Source organism: Phocoena phocoena, chromosome 2 (assembly GCF_963924675.1).
Source record: "Phocoena phocoena chromosome 2, mPhoPho1.1, whole genome shotgun sequence".
Lineage (NCBI taxonomy): Eukaryota > Metazoa > Chordata > Mammalia > Artiodactyla > Phocoenidae > Phocoena > Phocoena phocoena.
In genome coordinates, this window is record NC_089220.1 from 158,470,035 (window position 1) to 158,491,103 (window position 21,069).

A 21,069-nucleotide genomic window follows, 5' to 3' on the forward strand; every position below is an offset into this window, starting at 1 on the left:
GTAACAACTGATCATTATTTGCAAATCTTTTCAGCAGGTGTCCATTTTTATAGGGACGCATATACATGGCCGAGGGCAAGCAAGGAGGAAGAACGTCCCTTAATGTAGCATAATTACCACAGTCAAGTCTCAGGACCTCTCAGCAGGAGCTCTTATGCTATCACAGCATTTCATTTTCCAAGAATAACTGTGCCCTGGTGAACCAGCCACGGTTGGCCATGGCCAATTTTCACATTCATTTATGTTAGAAGTGCTCTTCATGGAAAACCTCCTTTATGAACCTTGTCCACAAGACGAAAGTGGCATTTTAGATAACCCATTGCTTTCTCTCTACAAACACAGGCCAGGTTGCCCCCAGCACCTGGCCCTGCACACTGGGTTCTTCTGGAACATCTGTCAATGACACAGAGCATTGCTTTTTTGCCACCTCCTGAGAGGGGTGAGGTACAGGAGGGAGGAGTCGGGGTAGGTGGGAACTTTGACAGCTCCCTGGGCTGGGCAGTGGTGGGCTATCCTTCATCCGTCATCCATGTCTCTGTTTCAGAGCTCATCCGGGGGCTCAACAGCCAACGATGAAGCCTCTTTTTCAAGAACGTCGTTGTTCATCCAAACATTTACCCAGGATCTGCCACGGGTAGACCCTGGGCTGGACACTGAAAATCCAAAGACAAGAGTAAGACATAAGACGCGGTCCTGCCTTAAGGAGCTTGTGGACAGGTCAGGGCAGCGTGCAGTGTAGGAAGTGTCACCACGGAGCTCTGTCCGCGGCCGTGGGGACACAGAGCAGGGCACCGACCCCACCTGGCAGCTGGGCACTGGGTCTTACTAGTAACACGGCAGCCGGTCTCCAGGGGTGTGCCAGAGTCGATGGAAGGGGCCAGGGGAGGGCAGCCCAGGTCGAGTGCATACCTTTACCTTGGTCCAGAAACAAAAAGTGCCCAGTGGGCAGCGAACCAACCCCAAGCATCTTAGCTACTAGACCCAGAGTGTGGGAAATGAGGCTGGGGAAGTAGCGTCCAGTCGCCAGGTTCTGTTTGCAGATGAAGGGACCGGTGGGCAAATGAAATGGCCTGCAGGGAGAATGCGAAGTCAAGACTGAAACATAAGGTTCAGTTCTCAAGCCTCCTTCCCTTTAGTGAACAGGCAAAACAGTTAAGAACACAGACCCGGAATCGGACAGGTAGGGCTGGCGTCCTGACTTTGCTGCAAGTTAGTTTCTCTGCCTTTTTTAAAAAAATATAAATTTATTTATTTAATTTTGGCTGTGTTGGGTCTTCGTTGCTGCGCGAGGGTTTCTCTAGTTGTGGCGAGCATGGACTGCTCTTAGTTGCGGTGTGCGGGCTTCTCATTGCGGTGGCTTCTCTTGCTGTGGAGCACGGGCTCTAGGCGCGTGGGCTTCAGTAGTTGTAGCACTCAGGCTCAGTAGTTGTGGCGCATGGGCTTAGATGCTCCGCAGCATGTGGGATCTTCCCGGACCAGGGCTCGAACCCATGTCCCCTGCCTTGGCAGGCGGATTCTTAACCACTGTGCCACCAGGGAAGCCCCGTTTCTCTACCTTTAAAATGAGGATTGTATGAGGGACTGTATACACAGATCTGGTGTGAGGGGACCACAAGGAATAGCACCAGGACCTTGAGATTTATAGCAGCTGAGCCGTAAGCACCCTTAGACCCTCGGTGATTGGGGGAGGGAGAAAGCAGTTACCACACCCAAGGGAGTCTGGTAGAGTCCCCTCCCTTGAGAGCAGCCTGGCCCTCAGCCCAGGGCTGTAACCAGCCTGAGTGCTGGATGGAAAGGCTCAGGGCAACACTCACCCTGCCCTGACTTCCTCCTTCCTCCCTCATCTCCCCTGGGGCCCGCACTGGCCAACCCCCTACCAGACGCCAGAGAGTTCAACCCTCAGTCAACCCTCCGTACAGGTCAGCCTCCCGGGGACAGAGCAGAGTGGAGGGTGGCTCTGAAGGACACAGGGAAGGTGTTGGGGAAGCACACCTCCGGGGGGAGTGAGGGGTTTTTTGTTTTCGTTTTTTTGTATTTTTTTATATTTTTTTAATTTTATTTTTTTTAATCCTTTTTTTTGGCCGCACCACGCACCACGCGGCATGTGGGATCTAGTTCCCCGACCAGGGATTGAACCCATGCCCCCTGCAATGGAAATGCAGAGTCCCAACCACTGGACCACCAGGGAAGTGCCTGGGAGAGTGAGGTTTAAGTGAGATAATACAGCAAAGCTCCTTGGTGCAGTTTTTGACCCCAAATAAGTACTCAGTCGAAGCTACACTAGAATCTAGTAGTATGTTTGTGTAAGTGTGCCAAGGTAGATGAGATGGCAGACTAAGTAGCAAAGGGAAGACGGGAGGTGGGAGCATTCTCTCTAGACGGCCATCCTGAGGCTGGGATGGATGTGATGGATGAGCCCATGAAGGCGAGTTGCCCGTGTTGGGCGTGACAATCTGTTGTTGGGTTGTCAAGTTTAGATGTTATTCTGAACCATGGGCTTTTAGGCCTAGAACAGTTGGGAGTGGCTTTATCGTCTTTGAGAACCCACAGTGAGATCATCTGTAGATTATTTAAATGGTTTGATAACGTGAAATATGAACACAGACATGAAATCTGCAAATGGGTGATCCAGGACCACGGAAGTCAGCATTCTGTATACGGAAAGAGAAACAACTCAAAGTCCTTTCTCCTAATCGAACCCACCACACAAACCTGCTCACGAAATAGCCTGACCAGGGAACTCTGAACCTTCTAGATCTGAGGAAGGTTTTACAACTTCTCCTTGCCCTTCTGTTCTGTTTCAGCCCTTATTTAAAAATGTTCTGTCTTAATTTTAACTCAGTCCCCAGACTCCATCCGTTTCCTTTCCTTCCATCCTCAGTACAGACACATAAACACAGTGTTCTTTACTCCCCCTCCCCCCCTCAAAAGAGGAGCTAAAACCAGAAGAAATCAGGATTACTTTAAGAAAATTGGCACAAGAAGATTAAATCTTTCTTGGAATTTTCTTGAAGATTTTTTTTCCTTGAAAAGAAAGCCAAACTGTAAAGTAAAACACAGTCCGTTGTTAATAAACAAAAACCTCACACATCTAAAATTTCGTTATTTTCCGAGATGAACTAACATTTTGCCCTGTCTGCTTTTCCTAATATGCACATTTCATGTAGCCCAAATCCTCATTATGGGAAACATTTCCATATCCCTTTCTCAGCTGCAGGCTTTCCTGGGTAGTGAAGTATGTGCTTCGTGGTTTCAGAAGCACTGGCTCTTACTTCGCCAAAAGGAGCAAATCTTTAAAAATGAAATTTTCCAGGCACTTAGCCCCTAAATCCACCTTGTAGAGATAGATGATTCTGAATCTTATCAGCCCACAGAATGTCTCACAGCCTTTAAAAGTGTCATCGGCCGTTCCCCTGTGCAGCATGACCAGTGATGCTGTGTAGGGCGGCAGGAGCGGCTGAAAATTTGTACTAAAAGCTGTGTTTTGAACCTTCATTAAATTTCCTACTTGCTGGCAGCCTAAATCCCTCGAAGGCCTGGAGTCTGTTGATTCCCGTTCACTTGTTCTCATTAAACTGGTCTCTAGGCTGTAGCTGTGCTTTGAACAAAGTTGGGCTGCGTGGGAAGATTCAGGGCTCGTCTGGGGGCGGGACTCTCTCACTGTGGCTGCTGCCACCCTGTGGGTTGTCTCGGGCCCGGAACCAAGTTCTGCGCCGTCCAGCTTTGCGCTTGGCCCACCAGAATCCAGCCTCGCCCTCTGCCCTGTCCGTCACTTATGGCCTCAGCCTCAATCTCACCCCTTCCCGATGTCCAGTCCCAACCAGAGGCTGCCCCTGCCTGCCCGCCGTGGGCCTCAAGCGTAGACCAGCCAAGCAAATTGGGGGAGGAAGCATAGACCCACAGCATCTTAAAGCCAGAAAGAATATTAGGAATTTTCTAGTCTGGCCTCTTCGTGTTTAGATGAGGACATTTTGGTCCAGAAAATGCATCATTGGCCTTTAATGGTAAAGGTCACCTCAGAGCCCGTAGCAGACCTGGGAGTGAGAACCCACAATTTCATGGCAGGAATTGTATTTGGGGTATTTAACAAAAATTCCTACTTCTATTATGACTGTCAGTACCTCTAGAACTAGAAGTTTCTTGCACCAACATCCTAGTATCCTCTTTTTTTTTTTTCCTTTCTTAAATGCTTTTTGGCCGTGCCACGCGTCTTGCAGGATCTTAGTTCCCCAACTGGGGATCAAACCCAGGCCCTCAGCAATGAAAGCGCCGAATCCTAACCACTGGACCCCCAGGGAATTCCCATATGATCTTTTAAAAATCAACTTTGAGACTTCCCTGGTGGCACAGTGGTTGGGAGTCCGCCTGCCGATGCAGGGGACGCGGGTTCGTGACCCGGTCCGGGAGGATCCCACGTGCCGCGGAGCGGCTGGGCCCGTGGGCCATGGCCGCTGGGCCTGCGCGTCCGGAGCCTGTGCTCCGCAGTGGGAGAGGCCACGGCAGTGAGAGGCCCGTGTATCGAAAAAAAAAAAAAATCAACTTTGAAACAGTTCAATGGAAAAAGGGTCATGGTATTAAAATTTGTCAACTTCTGCTTACTGCATATTAATGGGCAAAACTGTAACCCTCCAGATACCTGAACTGGGCACAGGAGGCGATGCTCTGCAGTCTGGGGCCACTTGAGGCAATTTGGTGACTCAAGTGTATAAAATTTCCCTTTCTTCCTTGGATGATTTATTAAATAAAATGAACCTGGAAAGGTCTTGCAGTGTATACCAAACATATATTTGGTTTGTTTCACTAACCCATCATCTATTAGGGACCATATCCCAGGCAGTAAGATCAATAACGTTTATACACAGAGGGCGGCCTGGTAGGTGTTCAGGGCGTGCAGGACTCTGGTGAATACCGTGCAAAGCGTTAAGATGTGTTGACCCTCAGGCGCCACCAGGGTTAACCCTTTTAGCTACCTGTGAAGTCACAATTTTACTTCTGTGCCACGTGTGCCCAGAGAACGTGTGGGTCCTTTGCTGAGATTGCGTCTGTAGCGCACACGGTGCAGGCGTCCTCCACTCCAGGGAAGACAGCTCTTCCTCCCAGGCAGGATGTCAAGCCACCACGTGGTGTTGGGTCCTCAGCCGGTTCAGATCCTCACAAGAGATCCTCTTGTCTTCCAGGCTCTGTGGCTACCCTCCTTTCTATGACGAAAATGACTCCAAGCTCTTTGAGCAGATTCTCAAGGCGGAATATGAGTTCGACTCCCCCTACTGGGACGACATCTCCGACTCCGGTAGGTCTCTCGGCTCCTGGGACCCCGACGCCCAGCCCACCTGAGTCTCCAGCAGCCCCCGGGGGCTCAGAACGGTCCTGAGGCTCCTGAGGATGCTACGCACTTAGACTTGACTTGAGAAGCGAGGAGAGGCTTGGGACACGTGTGGGACACGTGCCCCGAGCCAGGCTGAGGGATGGGGACTCGCTTCTCCACCACTCCTGGCCGTACCCTGATCTGGGTGCCCTGGAGTGAGACAGTATTAGCTCGAGTTTATTGGGCTTACTTACTGTGTGCTGTGCACTCTAAGCTCCGCATGTGTGCCTAGTTCACCCAGTCCTCAGGACAGCCTATCAGGTGGGGATTACTATTAGCCCCATTTGACAGATGAGGAAACTGAGGCCCCGGAAGGTGAAATAACAGCTAGTAAGTGGCAGAGCTGGGGTTTGAGCCCACGTCCTCACTCCAGAGCCCAAGTCTCAGCGTCTGTGCAACACAAAACATTCCCAGGGAAGTTCACCATTTCCTCCTCAGGGATAAAAATCAAACCCAAGGCCCACGTAAGCAGATGGAATGTCTCCAGCCTCAGTTTCCTCCCTGACAAGATGAGGATGGTAATAATAACACTCCCACCCTGGTGGGTGGTGTAAGGATCACATGAAATAATGAATGAGCTATTCAAATATCCCATTTTATTATTTGTGTTATTTCCTCCTAACTGGAAATGCCCTGCTTTCTTCCTCAATCTTCCAAAACCTGGGACCGGGCTATAGTTCTCCAAGGCTTGCAGGAAAGAGCCACATGGGGAGTAGTTTACTCCTGAGTCAGGAAGGGCCCCAGCTGTCCCCCGGAAGTCCAGCCCTGTGGGCAGTGAGCTGCCAGACGCCACAAGGCGACAGATTTCCCGCCTGGCACGTGTCATCTTCTGGTTCTGGGTCCCAACCTCTCATGTTCTCGGTGTCCTGCTCCGGGTCATACCTGGTCCTGGGCCTCCAAGCAGTTTTGCTTCCCCACCAGGGCACATCTCTTGCACCGTAATTTCCTGCTCGCTGGTTGTAATCATCCACGGGGGCTGCAGAGGGGGCTTCTGGAGGGCTGTGCATCCACAGTGGATGCTCGGGCGACTTTGTTGAATCGGTGAGCTCCTAACGTGAGGACGTCAACAAAACAGCTCCCTAAGGCAGCAGTGAGCTGAGTGAGAGGCACCTGGCGACAAAGATATTTCACCTTTTCCCCGAAACAAAGGCGCCACTAGCTGCCGGCGGGAAGGGACTTCGAGCTGGGAAGGCAGGGTCCCAGGCCTGGCCGGGCTGCTCCTCGTTCACTGGGTCACCACTCAGAAACCCAAACCTTGTCTTCCCTTTTCCCCAGATGCTGGTACCACCTGCCTTTTTGTCCCAGGTCCCGAGTGTCCATGGAAGGCTGGTCTCGTGTTTCCATGGTAACCTTGATACCCACAGAGGCACCCTGGTATCATATTGTCATATCTCAAGCCACAAACTGACTCCCCCTCTTGTGCCTTCCTTTTGAACAGCAAAAGACTTCATTCGGAACCTGATGGAGAAAGATCCAAATAAAAGATACACATGCGAGCAGGCAGCTCGGCACCCGTGGTAAGAAGAATCACCCGCTAGAGATGCCAGTCAGCTGGGGCTTCGTTGTGAAAGCCACGGGTGAAGCTTGCATCCCATGTGGCCGGTGGCTTTCATCCTTTCCCCAAACCAACACTCGAGGACACAGTCTTCTGAAGGCACTAATTGCAGACGCACAAAAGAGAGCTGTAGCTTTTTCGCTTCATGTGAAGTATTTTAGGATCATTTTTAGTGAGGGTGATTCCCAAAGGAGGCATTAAGAGTGGAGTTTTATTCCTTGAACTTATTACTCAGTCCGTAAATGAATTGAGGTCACATGTTCTTTTCCTTTTAAGATGCTTTTCAATTTAGTGTTTCTTCACCTCCAGAGGGATGAGTTGATAGTTTACAACATCCTGGACTACATTTCCTGCCGTGCCCCGAGGCCACCTTGTTTTTGTGCCACTTACTAGGGTTGAACCCAGTGACTTTGGGTTTATACTTCTCTGCGCCTGGATTTTCTCATCTTTAAAGTGAGCATAACAATACCTAGTTTACAGGATTGAAGTAAGCAGTGACTGAGGTCATACACACACAGAAAGGGTTTAGTGCATCTGGCACGTAGCAATTGCGTCATTAAGCTCTTCTTATTTAAAGCACCGTGAGCCTCCTTTTTGAAACAAAGGCCAGGAGTAGTAAAATAGCCGATACAATGCTCAGACTTGTCTCCTTGACTTCAGGAGACATCTGCCCCAACCAGTCCTCTAGAACACTGTTCCCTGTTGATTCTACCGTCTCCTGCAGCATTTTCTCCGGAGGCTCATGTGCCGATTAGCCTTCCAAAGGGGACCTGCCCAAGGTCCTTTCCTGACGAGTTTCACAGTATTTTAATGTATAATAACAGCCGTCATTTATCATCTATGATGTCCCAGGCCCTGTGCTAATCATATTAAAATATCACCGCATTTTTTCTTTTATGATAATCCTGTAAGGTAGTTTTTTGTCTCCATTTCTGAGATAAGGAAATATATGTAGAAAGATAAAGAAACTTAGGCAACAGGACACAACTAGCTAACAGGAAAGCCAGAAATGTTTCCAGGCAGAACCGTCAGATTCCAAAATGATGCTCTTCACCCCAAACTGACAAGAGAAGGAAAGGGAAGGAAGGAATTTTCTGAAAAGGAGGCAGTTTTGATTGTGTGTCAGCCTGATATTTTTTTAATAAGTCGCTTTGGATGATAGGTCAAAGTATGTGACAGTGAAGATATGAAAGTTTGTCTTATTTTATAAGCAGTTGGCTTTTACAGTATATGAGACTTTTTCCCCAGTTTTACAGAGAGATAGCTGGCGTCAGCACTGTGTAAGTTTAAGGTGTCAGAGCATAATAACTTGGCATCCATATATGTTGCAAAATGACTACCGCAATAAGTTTACTTAATATCCATTGCCTAATACGTTAGTTACAAAAAAAAAAAAAATTTTTTTTTCCTTGTGGCGAGAACTTTCAGGATTTTACTCTTAACAACTTTCATGTATGCCATAAAGCAGTGTTAACCATTGTCACCCGGTTGTACATTACAACCCCAGTACTTATTTATCTTTCATGTAGGAGGCTTTTGAGGTTATCTTAGAGAGGAGGAAAATGACCTCAAAAGAAGGGAAGTGATTTGCTTCCTAGAACTTGTTCACTGATCCAGCCTCACTCTGTGGAAGGCAGGAAGGCCAGTTAAAACCTCATCTCTCCTTCACCAGACATTTTTGAAAAAAAGCAAAGAAGAGAAAGGTCAGTTTCACTGTCAGGGGCCTGGCAGAGGGGCAAGGTGGGCTCAGAATCAAGCAGGACTTCACGGAGATGCCAGCCTCACCCGGGCCATCCAGGGTAGGGTGGGGATTCCAGGCTGGACCAGCCAGGGGGGCTTCAACTCTGCACCCTCCTCAGCGTTCATGGAGACCCCTCCCCTCCCCGGATTCCAGCCAGACAAGCTGTGGTGACCACAGGAACTGGGATGGATCCCAGGAGTTTGGGATACACACCAGGCATCCCCAAGCCTGTTTTGAGCAAGTGACTAGAAAAGTGTACAATCAGAGCCGTGCAGGTAGAACAGACCGTGTACAAAGCACAAAAACACCCAAAGGCGAGGAGAAGAGTTTAATGATCTGTGTGTGGAGAAGAAGAGCCAGACAGGCCTGATGGAGTGGAATTGATATAAATGCCATGTCCTTTGTTAGTTTAGAGGCAGCAATAGGGAAGCGAGAGAGGGTCGGGAGACCCAGATGAAATGGGGGTGCCTGTAGCTTTAAGTGTGTGTGTGCGGATTCATAGGGAAGTCTCCTGTCTCAGGGGCGTTGTTCAGTTCCTAGGACAGTCAGGGTGACATCCAAAGTCCCTTCCAGTGCTGAGACTCCACGCCTCCGGTCTTGTGGGTGAATGATGCTGAAGCTGGGAGCGCTGAGCATCCCATGTGATCCCTGGCCGACGGGAGCAGCAGCGTGATTGCGGTGCCTATTTTTTTTTAAGTTTTTTTCTCTCTTTTCTTTCTTTTTTTTTTAACACCTTTATTGGAGTATAATTTACACGGTTGCGTTAGTTGCTGCTGTAGAACAAAGTGAATCAGCTCTACATATACGTATATCCCCGCACAGTTGCCCGTTTGAGGAAGGTCGTGAGCTGTCGTGAGCCGAGGTGGCGTTACCTCCAAGAAGAGTGTTTAACAGCGGCCTCTGGGCCACCGTGTGCCCCGCTTGGTCCTTATCCGGAGGCAACGCGCCCTGGCACTGTGGGAAGTGAGCACGGAACATTCCTAGAATAACTGAAAATTTGCATTTTCCTCCCCTCTCAGCCTTTTGCTCACCCACAGGGAAGGGAGTCTCCCTGACACCCCGCCACCCGGCCTGTTTGGTTTGGAGCAGGCTCTGCCCCCTCGTCAGTGCTCAGCCCGAGAATTCCGTCCTTCCTACCACTTCTGCCCCCTGGTTTCCAAGAAGGAGCTGACCACCCCGAGGTGGAGCTGGCGTCCTTTTCTGAGGATGCAGCTGTTACAAACAGGAGGAAACACTCATGTGAGGCCTCCAGGAGGAGAGGCTGAATAACGACATCTGCTCCCCAGCTTCCTCGTGCCTGGGCTTTCGGGTGGACTTGCTCATTCACGTATTTCTCTTCACTGATGTGCATCTGGGGAAATCAGGCAATTGACGGTTGTTGGAGATGGAAGCCTGCCTGGCCTTGGTTCGTTTCTGAGTATCGTCTGAGCTGTGTCTTTTCAACCCTGCTGGGAAAACTAGAGGAGTCTATCTAGGGGGGGCTCTTGCTCTGAGCTGGGAATAGCAGACTGTACGGTATTCTAAACTTAGGCCCAGCCTGGCACAGACTTACCTTCCAGAGTCCACCAGCCATGTTTTCGGTTCCTAAAAGGAAAGGCTGGTGGTGGGAACATATTTTTTATCCCGGGCTGGTTTCCTATCTGAATAAGCCCCAAGCTTGTTCCTCTCATGTCCTAAATCGGTTGAACACGGCAGTCTGTGCCCAGTCTGGTCTGTGTCCAGGGCCCTCGGAGTCGGACCTGACGGGCTCTGCCAGCCACCAGCCAGCCAGAAAGTATGGTCAGTGTCCCCGGCATCTGTCTGCCCCTTAACAGTTCCGAGATCCAAGAAATTACTTCTGAGGCATCAGGCATCAGCTCAGAATTGAATAGTTTGGTGCTAAAGGAAAGGGAAGATGGATGGCTTCAAGCCCAGAAAAGACTGAGCAAAATGCAACTTCCTGTGAGATTGGGGGAGGCCGAGCGGTCAAATGTAGAGCAAAGGTGGCATTGAGGTTGAGAAGGGGTGTGAGGGAGAAGAATGGGCTGGAGGAAAAAAAAAAAAAAGAATGGGCTGGAGGGACCCCCAGCTCATCAACGAGACTGGCGACTGTGAGCCCAGAGAGAAGAGGGAGGTGTAAGAACGGATGGGGGTCGGGGCGGGGGGGGGGCAGAGAAGAGGTATGATAAAGCAGAGGGAGGAAGTAATAGGATGAGGGGGGACTCTGAGGACAGGAGGTCGAAACTAAACCTCCCTTCCTCCCTGCTAATAGAAGGCTAAGGTCAAGCAAGAACTAGAGAAAAGATTGCCCAGTGTTGTAAAGGACCCAGTGGAAGGCAGCGGCGACATGGTTCTTGCGGTTCTGAGAACTTTTCTAGGAAATGCAGGAGTAGGTGTGCCAAGCAGGGCCGAGCTGAGGCTGGGAACCCTGTCACTGAGCACAGAGAAGATGAGGGGCCCCGGGGGGAGGGAGGGGAGTAGAACGTGGCAGAGCTCAGGTCAGCCGGGATGGAGCCAGAAGGGAGCAGTGGGCCCCGGGTGTGAGCAGGTCCATGGACCAGAGATCCTGGGGATGCCAGAGGGGCTGGGGGGAGGAGGCTGGGGGGAGACCCTGGGTAGGGGTCTGGTGCTCAGACCAGGTGGGGGGACACGCTTGAGACCTCAGAGGTGAGACACGGCGGGTAGGAAGCTGGGGGAGGGGGAGAAAGAGGAGAGCTGAATTCAGGTTGTGTTGTCCTTGTGGACTCTGATGTTGCAGGAATGGGGGTGAAAAGGGGAAGAAGGGGGAGCCGGGCAGAGTGGCCCACCATGAAGGTGCTGACCCATCCTGGAGGGGGTGCAGGGTACGGAGGTGGGACCGGGCTTGGAGTGCAGTGGTGGTGGGTCATGGACGTTCAGACAAGAGCTGTGCATTGAAATAAGCAGCCTGGAGGGGCAGTGACATGCCATCCTCTCAGCAAACCTGTGGGAGGGGACAGGACATGGCTTCCCCAGGAAAGCAGCTTGGGACCCAGTGTCAGACGCCCCCCTCCCCCCAAGAAACCCTCTTGAGAAGCATCTTTGCCTCCATTTCAGGATCGCTGGTGACACAGCCCTCAGCAAAAACATCCACGAGTCGGTCAGCGCCCAGATCCGGAAGAACTTCGCCAAAAGCAAGTGGAGAGTAAGTCCTGTGTTTCCTACATTCCCAGTGAACTTAACCACTCAAACGAAACTGGCCCTGCAGTTCAAGCATTTTTTATTTCTAAGTGTTACTATCCCCCAAGTTTGATGAGAATCCCCATAGCCTCACCCAAATGTGTGCTAATTTTAACCGATAAGGATTAAGACTTGACGAGAGCATCATGGTGTGAGAGGGATAAAGTGTATGATTTAATAATATCTCCCCTCTGTGATCCAAAAATGTAGCAATATTGCCAGCTTTTCCTCATTTGCTGTTTCTTAAGAACATAATCTCTGTTGTCTTCCTTCACTTTGCTGGAACTTTGAAGGGTTGACTATTATTAAAGTGACATAAAAAGGGGGAAAAAAACCCAGGAAATCTCAGTTGAACTCATCAGTACATTCTGGTAAAAATGTGATGGATTTAATCCATTACCCTGTGTTCTCACAGCACGGGTAATTGAGAGTTGGCTGTTCTTGCACGAGAGCCAACAACTAGAGACTACACAGACAGTAATTCCACTGATGTACTTTATTTAGGACAAAACACCAATAATCAGAAAATTAAAACGCTTAAAATATATTTTAAGGTACTCTATTATTATAATACATCTCTTGTTCTAGAAGTCATTCTCTTAAATTATGGAGGGAATTGGCTTACGTTTACTCTATATTCTACGGTATTATGTCAGAAGAAAAATACTCTTTTCATCTCCAAAATATATTTTCCTGGGGGGAGAGGGTCAAAGGATGAATGTACTTTTGGAAGAAGAGGCAACATCAGTTTCCTTTCTAGTGGATCATGAGACCGTTGTCAGAAGTTTGACCTGCTTAGGGTAACAGGATAAATGATAGGAGACAGTCTCGGTCTTTTCTAATTAGCTGTAATATTTTGTCTGCCTTTCCCCTTCTTAAATTTCAGCAAGCGTTTAATGCCACGGCCGTCGTGAGACATATGAGAAAACTACATCTTGGCAGCAGCCTGGACAGTTCAAATACAAGTGTTTCGAGCAGCCTCAGTCTGGCCAGCCAAAAAGATTGTGCGTATGTAGCAAAAACAGAACTTTCCAACTGGCGTTGGAGACAAATCTAGTAGGGAGAGAGGGGGGACGCTCGTTCGCTGAGTAGCTACTGTTTGTCGGGGTCTGTGAATACTTGATCTTGTTTAATACTCCCAGCAATCCTATTCACTATTTTTTAAATATTTTTTCAGATTTAGTTATTTCATATTTCTACAACCGCAGCTACCGTTGTTTCCATTTATAAGACATCTGAGGCTCAAGTCCCACACAGCCACGTGTGTGTGGACAAAAGCCCGACACTTTCTCATCCATCTCCTTGTGTTCTGATTTGCTTCTCATTGGGCATCACCCTTAGGGACTGAGGAAGGGATGGCAGAGACTCGTATGACAGTCTGATCTCATTGACTTTTAAAATGTTTTTGTTTTTTTTTCTGATAATCATTTGAGCTAATTTATATGAAGTGCGTTGGCTTTGGGATCAAAGTAATAGTACTAATGTTTCGTTGTCCTTCATCTGTGTGTGGGGTAGTTCATCACAAGGGACACACTCACACCCTCCTTATTTTTCTCTCCCACTCTCCACTCTGTATTTCTCTTGATCTCATACTAGGCCTTTCCATGGGCTCCTCTGCACTGCAGAGAAGTTGCCTTGATCGTCCCGGGTAGGCCTTCATTTCCATAATCACGGAGACCCTTCAGTTTGATCTCACTCTGAGCATCACACTCCTTCCTGTTTGCCTCAAAAAAGGTTCCCCTCCTCTTTAAATAGCCCTCCCACCCCATTCCGGAATGTCCAGCCCTTAAGTTTTCCCGGGAAATCTCCATGAGCGTCCCCTGACACAACTGCACGCTGCTTTAGGCCCACATTGACATCTCAGGGCAGATCATTTCCACCCTCTGGTCAAAGGAAACCCCACAATCTATCGTCTACTTGAAGATTCAGACAGTGGCTCTGACAGCAAAGCCATCTTAGTGATTTACTTTATGGCTGTCCCGCTGTTCGAGCCCACGGAGTTCACAGTGACGGGGGTGAGGGGTATACTGCTGCAGCCAGGAAGATAATCCCACGTGAGAACATTCTGATGCCAGCACATTTGCTTGGGGAGCATTGGAGGTGCAGCCCGTGAAGGATTTTTCTAGGCCGGGGGCTGCCGAGTTCACACAGGACTCAATCAGCAGCCCCGTTTCAATGTGCCCTATGTCACAAACGCTTCTTAGCCAAGAGTCCAGACCACACACCAAGCTGGGGTCAGAAGGGGGTATCACATTCTTTATTCACTCTTAAAATCCCTGCTTCTCACCGCCATTGTAAGAAATAAACAGTTCTTGTGAGGACGGTATATATTCAATACCTAGCCCAATGCCTAGTATGTAGTAAGTGCTCAGTAAATGGAACCCATCGTACTATGGTGGCTAAACCATGTTGTATCCAAACACAAAGCAGTTATCATTATTATAATGAAACAAGGAGGGAGGACCTGGGTCTAAGAAGAATTTGGATACATTGCAAATGTTTTCCCATGGATAGGGAAAAATTTGGAGTCAAGTGCGTAAAAGTTTGTCCCCCGCGACAAACCCTTGCAGCGGGAAGAGGGAGTGAGTAGATCCTTCTGAAGCTTTGAACTTCTTGTGTCTGCTATCCCCCTGCAGGTCTGGCACCCTCCACGCTCTGTAGTTTCATGTCCTCTTCATCAGGGGTCTCAGGAATGGGAGCGGATCGGAGACCGAGGCCCACCACTGTGACGACAGTGCACTCTGGAAGCAAGTGACCGGCCCTACAGGTGGGGTCCAGGGGGTGAGGCCAGGGAAGGGGGCCCCCAGGGGCCCCCAGCGCCACCAGCCACTCCAGAGCCATCCCACCTTGCACGGTGCACCTCCCTGCACAGGACTGGAAGACAGAAGTTTTTTACGGCCATATTTTATACTGCAATTCTGAAGTGTTCATTTCTCACAAAGTGTACTGGCTCAAGGGAGCGGATTTGATAGGATCTGGTGCTGTACATATGAGTCTGCAAAGCCCTAACAGAATGGACTTTCTCAGTTCCTCTCCCTCAGCCCTGTCGTTTCCAATCTTCTCAGTAGAGGTAACCGTCTATGTTGTATTTTTTCATTCATAACAAAAAAAAGTTTCAACTGGATTATTTAAGTATCGGTAAATATTGTGCATTAGGGTTTTTTTTTTCCTTTTAAGAAACATGTCCTTTTGAGCTATACTTCTTACTTCTGTGCCCTGTACCTTTTGCTTGTCAGTAGTAGAATTTTATGTTAACCTTTAAGAGATTTTTTTTTTTCTTCCGAAGGGAATTTAAAAGTACTTTTTAAAATTCTAATAAGAGGATCGATCAAGAATCTGTTTCCGAGGTGAAGAGTGCACTTTACTTCAGTTCCTTCCCCTTCTCTCCCCTTCTTCCTCGGAGGGGCAGTTTTCTGAGAAGACAACTCAGCCCTTCTGCAGCCTGTCTTCTCCCCGGGGGTGCGGGCACCGTGGGAGGGAACCTGCAGAAAACCTTGCCCGGCAGCTCCTGCAGCAAAGCCCTCTCCAGCTGGAGACCCTGGGGCCTCTTGCCGTCAGTGGTCAGAAATGAAGAAGCCTGCTATCCCAAGACAAAAGGCTAGAGTTGCTGTGAAGGAGAGGGCCCCCGCTCCCCCAGCAAAGATTTAAGAGCCTCCCTGGCCGAAGGAGCACAATGCCATTTTGTTTGGAGTGAATTTCCCACACGGCTCTCGTTTCTCACAAGGGGAGTGACAGCGTGGAAGCCCTGCTCTCAGCTATGCAGTTTTAAAATTAATCTCTCTGTTTTTTAAAAATGCATTTCTAACCTTACAACTGAAAATGGCCTCCAGCTTACACCAGTTGCTTCTGCAAATGTTTACGCTGTTCTTAGAGGCTGATCCAGAAGGGAGGAGAGGGAAATGGCCTTGGAAAAGACTCCATTTATCTGGGTTGGTTAAGGAGAGCAGGACAGTGGCCACTGCAGTGATGGCCGGAGACCCGGCAAGCAGGACAGTGGCCACTGCAGTGACGGCCAGAGACCACCCCAGCCAGGCCCAGCCAGTGCTGAACGCCATCCTTCTGACCAAGGGAATCCCCAAACCAAAGACCTGTGATGGTGGGGTCACCAAAGGTCCCAGTTTGCCCAGGACTGAAGGATTTCCTGGGATGTAGGACTTTCAAACCAGCAACGTCCGGGGACCACTGGGCCACATTGTCCACCCACGTGGTGGATTGGTGTGCAGGATAGAGTGAGCACAGCATGAAACCCAGGGAAAAGCGCTTCTCCAGGAGGCTTCAAGGATGCTGTCTTGAAGAGGCGAGCAGGTAGCTCCAAATGCCCACTTTGCAGAAGACCCCTCCCCCCCCGGCTCTTGTGCCCACGTGATCCCTTGAGTCTGCGTCGCACAGTCAGCCTCGAGCCCGCAGTGGGTCCCTGTACATCTGCCTGATGGTCCAGTGACTTTCCTGGTGGTTGTCCTCATGCCCTTCTCCCACAGTTGACCAGACACAGTGGATCCTGTAGGCCGTGCCATCTTCGTCACTTCTGCACCTTGGCCTAGGTCCAGGCCGAATGTTCAGTAATGCCCCCCATCACACACACGGTGTTATGAGGCTCAGCACGCCATTCTGCCTCCTTTAGGAGGGCAGTGCAGGTGTGCAGGAGAACAGCCAGAAAGACAGGCATCTGGTCTACCGCGTGTCCGCCGTGTCCCAGGCACTCAGCCCCTTGACAGGATTCCCGCTTGGTGTCTGCCACTCCAGCGTCCAGAGTGAAAATCAAGCTCTTACTCTTCAAAATTTGTAAAAAGCCTGGAAATGTCTATAAAACGACAGTAGACCCGGTTAAGAAGCAGGTTCCTGAGTTGGAGGACAGTAGCAAGAATATTATAAACAATAACAGAAAGCTGAGACATCTCTCCCAGGGGTTTATTAGAATGTTGCTTACCAACAAGTGTAACGGAAGATTCAGGTTGAGACAGTATAAGAAAACAAGGAACTAGGGACTTCCCTGGCTGTCCAGTGGTAAAGACTCTGTGCTTCCAATGCAGGGGGCATGGGTTCGATCCCTGGTCGGGGAACTAAGATCCCACGTGCCTCGTGGCGTGGCCAAAAAAAAAAGAAAACAAGGAACTAGATGTTTTGGAGGAGGGGCGATAATTGGCCTGACTTTGATACTTCGAACGTGTGTCTGAGTAGTTATCAGCTCCTTGTGCTGTGTGCTATATGCAGTCATTTGCACTTGGAAAGCAACATCTGAAGCCAAATTTATTGATGATAAATTATTTTCTGGAGCTGATGTGTGGGGTGCGTGTTCTATGCAATTAGTTTGAAAGTATGTCTTACCTGGAAAGTGCAGAAGAGCTGAGAGATGGGCCGGACCCCCTTTTTGCAGTTGGGGGTCTGCTCTTGGCCATGGTTGGCCTGTAACACGTCAGGAGATGGTGACTGTTTCAGCCCCAAAGTAGACCCTGTTGAACTTGACATCAAGTGAGTCTCTACTGTCTGGATGCGTGTATTCCCATTGTTTTAGGAGGAGGAGAAAATACTGATAACTCCCATGTAGAACTTACGCTCTGTTGAGAGAGCCTTAGTGGTAAAAGAATGGAGGTTCTCTTTCAACCGTATTTAGTATTATTTACACTTTATGACAACATGGGAAGAGAGCTCAGAATGTGCCTTTTGGTAACGCCTGCCAAGTGGAGTGGCAAAGTCCTAGGACCCTCACTGATGTCAAGTTCCACCGATGAAGCTGAGCATTTCATATGGGCCCCCACCTTACACACCCCCTGGAGGCCACTGTGTACAGCTGAGGCTAATGGTGGACCATGGACTTCATCACAGTCTGCCTTCCAACCTCCCCGCCCCCCAGCTTGGTCTCGTCACCTCCTCAGAGCAAGTGGATTGCTTCTGTCATTTGAAAGAGTGTCCTCAAATGGTCTTGCACTCAGCTGCCTGTCTGTCCCCGTTCACTTCCCTGGTCTTCATCTCATCCGTGAGGCCATCAGGGAGGCTAGCATTTGTCTGAAACAGAGAGCGTGCACCCGCATGTGGCCCCAACAGACCTTTGAGAAGGTCCCAGCTCTCCAGCCAGCTCTTAGCATAGCATCCAGGGAACTGGGCAGTCAGGCTTGGGGTTAACCAGGCAAGGCTCTGGCACTTAGGGAGCATGAGCCGGTGAAGAAAGGCATTTGGCGTTTGGCGCCCCAGACTCAGTTTACCTGCCCGTCACTGACCTTATCCTGTTCATTTGTCTCCCTTGGCGTCCGGCAGATCCTGGGTGAATTGTGATAGGGAGAGGGGGACCTCCCCCCTTTAGAACGAAGGCCAAAAACACCAGGGACAAAAGGAGGGAACCCAAGTGACCCCTCCTGAAAAGGGGGATTGACCCTCTCTCTGGAGGAATGACAGCTTAATCTGATGAACGCCTTGGGGTTCGACGTTTTGTGAGCAATTTTAAACAGAAAGAAAAGACCGTATCCCAGGGGAGATAACTCTGTATTTTAAGGCTTTGGCCACCGTGGCCCCCTGGCCCACCCAGAGCCTGGGCTTGTGTTGATTCTTCACCCTGGAGAAGCCACACTGGAACCATCACTCCAGGGCGGAGGGCAGGAGAAGGAGGGTATGGCCTCTGTGCTTTGCCTGCAACGCTCATGACTTCTCGACTTCATATGATTTCCACAAGCTCACTGCTGGGTTTCCTCTGGATGTGAGAAGGAACAGCAGAATGCAGCAAAGGGCAGCTCCTCCCGTTTCCATAAACAGAAATAAGATGTACTCTTTCCCAGGGCTGCACAGTCACTTCTGGCAAAAGGAATGAAAGTCCTCCGAGTCAACCGATGCACGAAACCTTTGCATGTTCTTCTGAAACAATACTGCTTCCCATCCTGTCCACTCACACTCTGCGGAGTTGGCCTTTTCCTTAAACACATTCCAGACCAAACACTGTTCAGTTTGTTTAAAGAAAAATGTATGTACCTGTATGTAACCCACAACTCTTTGCGGGGGGCAGGGGGCTGGCCGTAGGTTGGGGCTTCGGGTGTACCTGACATTGGCCAAAGAGTGTTCCAATCCTTTGGTTTTCAGAATTGAAAATGTTGTGATAGGAAAGGTAAATTGGGCAGATTTCTAAAAGGGGGACAATTCACAGAGATGCCAAGAAAACTAGTCTGCAGATGAGATAGCTTGGAAACCTCTACACCGGACAGCAGGCAGGGAGGAGAAAGAGGAAGATAGAGGCCCAAGCCCCCTTCAGCCCTGCCCTTCGTCGTGATCTGCAGCCTGGGCATGGGCACAGGAGCCCAGCCCCACTGTGAAGTGGGCCCTGCGTGCTGGCCACGGCCTGACCCGCCTCCTGCTCTGCGCCGAATCAGACAGCAAGGAACGTCAGCCCTTCCCGCCTTCCCTGCCCCCTGCAGCAGGAGCAGCTGGGCTTGTGACTCCGGGGGCCTCTGCTTCTGGAAATCCAGAGGCTGTGCATTTGGCGGCCAGCCCCACAGCATGTGGCTGCCAGGTCTGGTTTCGTGGACAAAGTGTGGAATGGCTTCTCGGTGTCTGAATCTCTCTACACCAAAGGGACTGACTATTGCATTTCCCCCTTTGTACCAATGCCGCTTCTGCATTCGCCACATCCATTTTGAATCTTTGGGTCTCCAGAAAACTTCTCATACGATGATTATGTCTTCTGATGATTTACCAGCTTAGTTTACTTCAAGGTGATTTTATTTTCTTATGGACAGGAAAAAAGGAAATGAAAGGAGTGTTTGAGGCTTTAGTCATAGGGATAAGGTATGACCAGGGACTCAAAAGCCCCAAACGCTAGAGAAATTACTTCTCAAAGGAAAACCTTCATCTGGACAGACTGAGGTTCCTGGGCCCTCACGGTAGCCTTGCACTTGAGGGAAGAGGAGCGCTGGGGCAGGACTGGGAGCGGTTTGGACATTTTACAAAAACGAAAACATTTTGACAGCGACAAAAATGCTGCAACCTTGCAGCATCTTTGTTTTGCAAGACAGGCGGCATGTTTCAGAGGATATTTCTCTTAACCCCACGATCAGGTTGGAAGACATGAAAGGTACATTCTGTCCAGCATAGAATTTGGAACAATTTCTAAATCGGCTCTGGTCACCACACATAACATCATAGTCCTTCTTGCAGCTCTCCCAACAGTGAGCACGTTTTCCAAAAGCTTATGACGTCGAACCCGGGAATGTCCCTGTGTCTAGTATTACCAGGCTTGCAATTGGTTTGATTTTTCCATAAAACCATGCTTGTCCAAAAGAAGGGAAACTGTGCATTTATTCCGTGCATGTAATAAACTCTGCAAGAAGTTTACCCCACGTAGGTTTGCGGCACTGCAAAATTGTTAACGGGCCTGTGTAGCAAATGATTCTCTGCCTTGACAATCATGTACACATATCAAGATTTCTATCATAATGACAATGAGATTGATGACTTCTTGTTTTCCTCCAATAAAGACAATTAATCATCTTCAGATGTATGTGGTTTGTTTCCTCCATAAGAAGCAAGACTGGGGTGTTTCAACAGCTCGCTCTTTCCTCCTCTCTCTGAAGTTTGGGTTTGAAGGAAGGAGTTTGAATTGAGCCCCTGGAAACTCATAAAGTCCCCTAAATACTTTATCACCAGCCCGATGGGCAGGGATGCCAGGGATGGGGGCAGAGCATGCACATCGTGGCATTGAGGTTTGTGGCAGGCGCTCGGGCTCCCCCCGCTTTTCCTTGCCACTGCAGAAGGTGGCTAGAGGCAGACCCAGAAACCCAGATCATATTCTTGAGTTGTTTGGAGGAAAAGCCAACACTGATTTCCAGGAAAACGTCTCTGAGTAGCACTTGCCATCCTCAGCACCACCTTGGAATTCTCGATGCCCAAAGGAAGATTCTCTGCTGATCCCGTTACCAGAAGTGGGGTCCAGCTGCTCATCGCTCAAAAGCCAATAAAGAGGCAAGGTTGGTGGCAAGGACAGTTTGCTTCATTTTGGATGCTGGCACCCGGGTTGTGGGGGGAGGGGACGCCTGTCCAAAGCCTGACTCCCACACCTCCCCGCCCCGGACAATCGGGGGGCAAGAGCTTTTACAGGCGGAGGGAGAGGGCTACGTGTAGAAACAGCACAGTCATCTTGAAATTGGTCATCGGTGGTCTGACCAGCATCATCTTGATTGTTTTAGGTACACTTAGTCTTCAGTTCCAGGGTCGGTTTGTTCCCATTTCTTGAGGCCAGTTCTCAGAACTGTG

The 21,069-nt window shown here is 49.6% G+C and overlaps 1 protein-coding gene across 1 annotated transcript in view; it reads left to right on the forward strand.

Moving 5' to 3' along the window:
- CAMK1D (calcium/calmodulin dependent protein kinase ID) overlaps positions 1-14,950 on the forward strand; it is a 417,163-nt gene extending 402,213 nt beyond the window's left edge. Inside the window, exons 7-11 of the mRNA XM_065870982.1 lie at positions 5,178-5,290; positions 6,804-6,882; positions 11,716-11,803; positions 12,725-12,842; positions 14,475-14,950. Of these exons, the coding sequence (XP_065727054.1) occupies positions 5,178-5,290; positions 6,804-6,882; positions 11,716-11,803; positions 12,725-12,842; positions 14,475-14,593 (517 nt within the window). The 3' untranslated portion in view covers positions 14,594-14,950. The remainder of the gene's footprint in view (positions 1-5,177; positions 5,291-6,803; positions 6,883-11,715; positions 11,804-12,724; positions 12,843-14,474) is intronic.
- The last annotated feature ends 6,119 nt before the right edge of the window (positions 14,951-21,069 follow it).